At 47.1% G+C, this 2,653-nt stretch overlaps 1 protein-coding gene across 1 annotated transcript; it reads left to right on the top strand.

The window, feature by feature from the left end:
* Nucleotides 1–312: 312 nt before the first annotated feature.
* On the top strand, nucleotides 313–1,467 carry LOC123158919 (E3 ubiquitin-protein ligase CIP8). Its single transcript, XM_044576737.1, has one exon. The coding sequence runs from the start codon at nucleotides 403–405 to the stop codon at nucleotides 1,210–1,212; it is 810 nt and encodes a 269-aa protein (XP_044432672.1). The 5' UTR covers nucleotides 313–402; the 3' UTR covers nucleotides 1,213–1,467.
* Nucleotides 1,468–2,653: the final 1,186 nt, after the last annotated feature.

The raw sequence follows: 2,653 nt of genomic DNA, 5'->3' as shown, positions 1-2,653 counted from the left end.
CACGCGGAGGGACACGCCGTTCACGTCGGTGTTCCAGCGGGCCGCATGTGGCTGAACTCCTCCATGCTTGCCGCACCACCCCGCTCAATTCTCATATCAAATTAAATCTACCTTAATTGGAGGAGTTGGCCCACATGGATAAGTGGCAGTCTCTTGCCCTGCAGCTGAGCCGAACCCAATCTCAGATGTTAATTTTGGAAACTCTGAATTTTTTTATCCGCATTACCTGACCGGAATTTTTTGGGTAAACCCGAATGCCCAGGCTCACGGAACCCACCCACCCACTCCCCAGTATATGTACCTCTGTAATCAAACCTCAAGGACCTCAATGACAAATAGTCAATTTCCTCTTCCGATACGCCTCTCCAGGGCGCGATTTTTTCCGTCCCCTCTGGCGCACCCATGGCTTCTCCGTATCTCCTTCACCGTCTCACCGCCGACGAGATCTTCCAAACTCTAGAGGCTTCCTCCTCCACGTCCTCCTCATGCTACGATGCCTTCGTGCCGGTGTTCCGCCCAGATCCCTCGTCCTCCTCCCTGTCGGTGTCGGCGGCCGACCGCGTCCGGAGCCAGTTCCTCTCTGTGGAGCGCGACCTCTTCCACGACGCACTCGTCGCACCCCGGAATGACGACCTCGGCTTCCCCGAGGAGAACGATGAGGAGGAGGAGGCCTCGATCCGGTGGGATTGCTTCCAATTGGACGAGGAGGAGGAGCCAGATCTGCCGCTGGAGGCTTCCGTATCAGCCGAGGAATTCGACTGGGAGGAAGTCGCGTTCGCCTCCGGACCCTTGGTAGAGAATCCGGAGCCCGATTGGGAGATGCTCGGCGACATGCCGCCCAGCGCTCCCGCCGGCGCCAACGAGGGTTTCGTGTACACCTCTGACAGGGAGGCCTATGAGGTGCTCGTCGCTGTTGGCGATGGGCTTTTCCTCACCAACAAGCCGCCGGCAGCCAGGTCGGCTGTCAAGGCGCTCCCATCCGCCATCCTCGCCGCCGGCGAGGAAGGGGAGGGAGAGGAGTGCTCCGTGTGTAAGGACGGGGTTGTGGCGGGGGAGCGCGTCAAGATGATGCCTTGCTCCCATCGGTACCATGAGGACTGCATCCTTCCATGGCTTGAGGTGCGCAACTCCTGCCCGCTCTGCCGCTTTGAGCTGCCGACCGACAATCCCAAGTACGAGACCTGGAAGGCTGGACGAGCCATGGCTACCTGAATGAATTGTGCGGTAATGGTAAGCTTTACCCCTATGGTTTTATATAGAGTTGTATGATTTGGTTTGGGATTGATCGGTCTAATTAGGAAACTATACCCAGTTGTATGAAGGAAAACATAGAGTTTGTTGCAGATATGGTTTTGTGCATTTTGATCTGTTACTGTTCGCAAGAGAGATATCTTTTATTTCGATGCTGCAAGGATTATACATATTTAAATGCTATATATATACAATGTTGTATCTGTTCTAAATTTAGAGAGAATAGTTGTGCTGGGAAATTTTATAGATGCATATTTGGACGAGGAGTTTATATGGCGTTGAGTTGCAACTTACTGGTCGTGAATTCAGTTTCAGAACGAGTTATATTTCAGCATTTCATTCTTTTTCATTGTGAGTTTTTAAGGTGTTTGATAGGGAAAGTTATTTGCAAATTCATACTGTGTTCTATCTTGGAACATTTGACAACCTTTTGATACGAAGTGAAATGTGTCAGGCTGAGCGGGTTGTTATATTTTGAGAGGCGAGAAAATTTGCTTATTCAACATTATCTTGTTAGATGTAATGATTGAATGGTGGCTATGCTAGCAGGAGTCTTAGCTGTAAGGAATGCTTCGTTGAAACTATAGTTGCTTTGTTGGGCTCTCTCCGTCTTATTTTCTTTCTTCTTTACTATATTTGTTTATAAATCAAAATGATATTAATTGTTTCTCAAGTACAACCAACAGCTAGTAGAAATTTCTGTGTTTAATGACCCAACACTCAACCTGAACCCAAGTATTGACCTTTGTGTCATTTCACATTGTATGAGATCCCCAGAACAATAACTTCTGGTTTCCATATAAGTGGCTGGGCTTACATCCTGGTTTACTATGTCTGTTTGGTTTATGCCCAAAGTTGTCCCATTAAAACATTGGCTAGCCAAAATTTTGGTCGTCCATGAGCTGTCCGACATTGGCAAGAAAAATGAATTAGGGTGTGTTTGGTTTGTGCCCAAGGTTGCCCCACCAAAGCATTGGCTTGCCAAAATTTTGGTTGAGGTTTTGGTTGCCCATGATTTGGCCAACATTGGCAAGAAAAATGAACTAGAGTTGGCTAGAGTTCATTGGCATGCCAAAAAATTGGCAACCATCCAAACAAAAATCGATCTTTGGGTCATGACCAAAATTTTGGTAAGGTGCACTTTGGCCACAATCCAAACACACCCTTAGAGTTTGAGTGCATTGGCGTGACAAAAAGTTGGAAACCATCCAAACAATGACCAAATTTTTGGTCATGACCAAAATTTTGGTAGGATATACTTTGGCCACAATCCAAACATACCCATACTCCCTTTGTCCCTATTTACATGGCACATACATATTTCGAGTTTCAACTTTGACCATCAGTTTGACTAACAAAACATGTGTCATATGTCAGAAAAATTATATCATTCAATTCATAT

This window comes from Triticum aestivum, chromosome 7B (assembly GCF_018294505.1).
Source record: "Triticum aestivum cultivar Chinese Spring chromosome 7B, IWGSC CS RefSeq v2.1, whole genome shotgun sequence".
Lineage (NCBI taxonomy): Eukaryota > Viridiplantae > Streptophyta > Magnoliopsida > Poales > Poaceae > Triticum > Triticum aestivum.
This window is presented reverse-complemented; position numbering and strand designations above follow the sequence as displayed.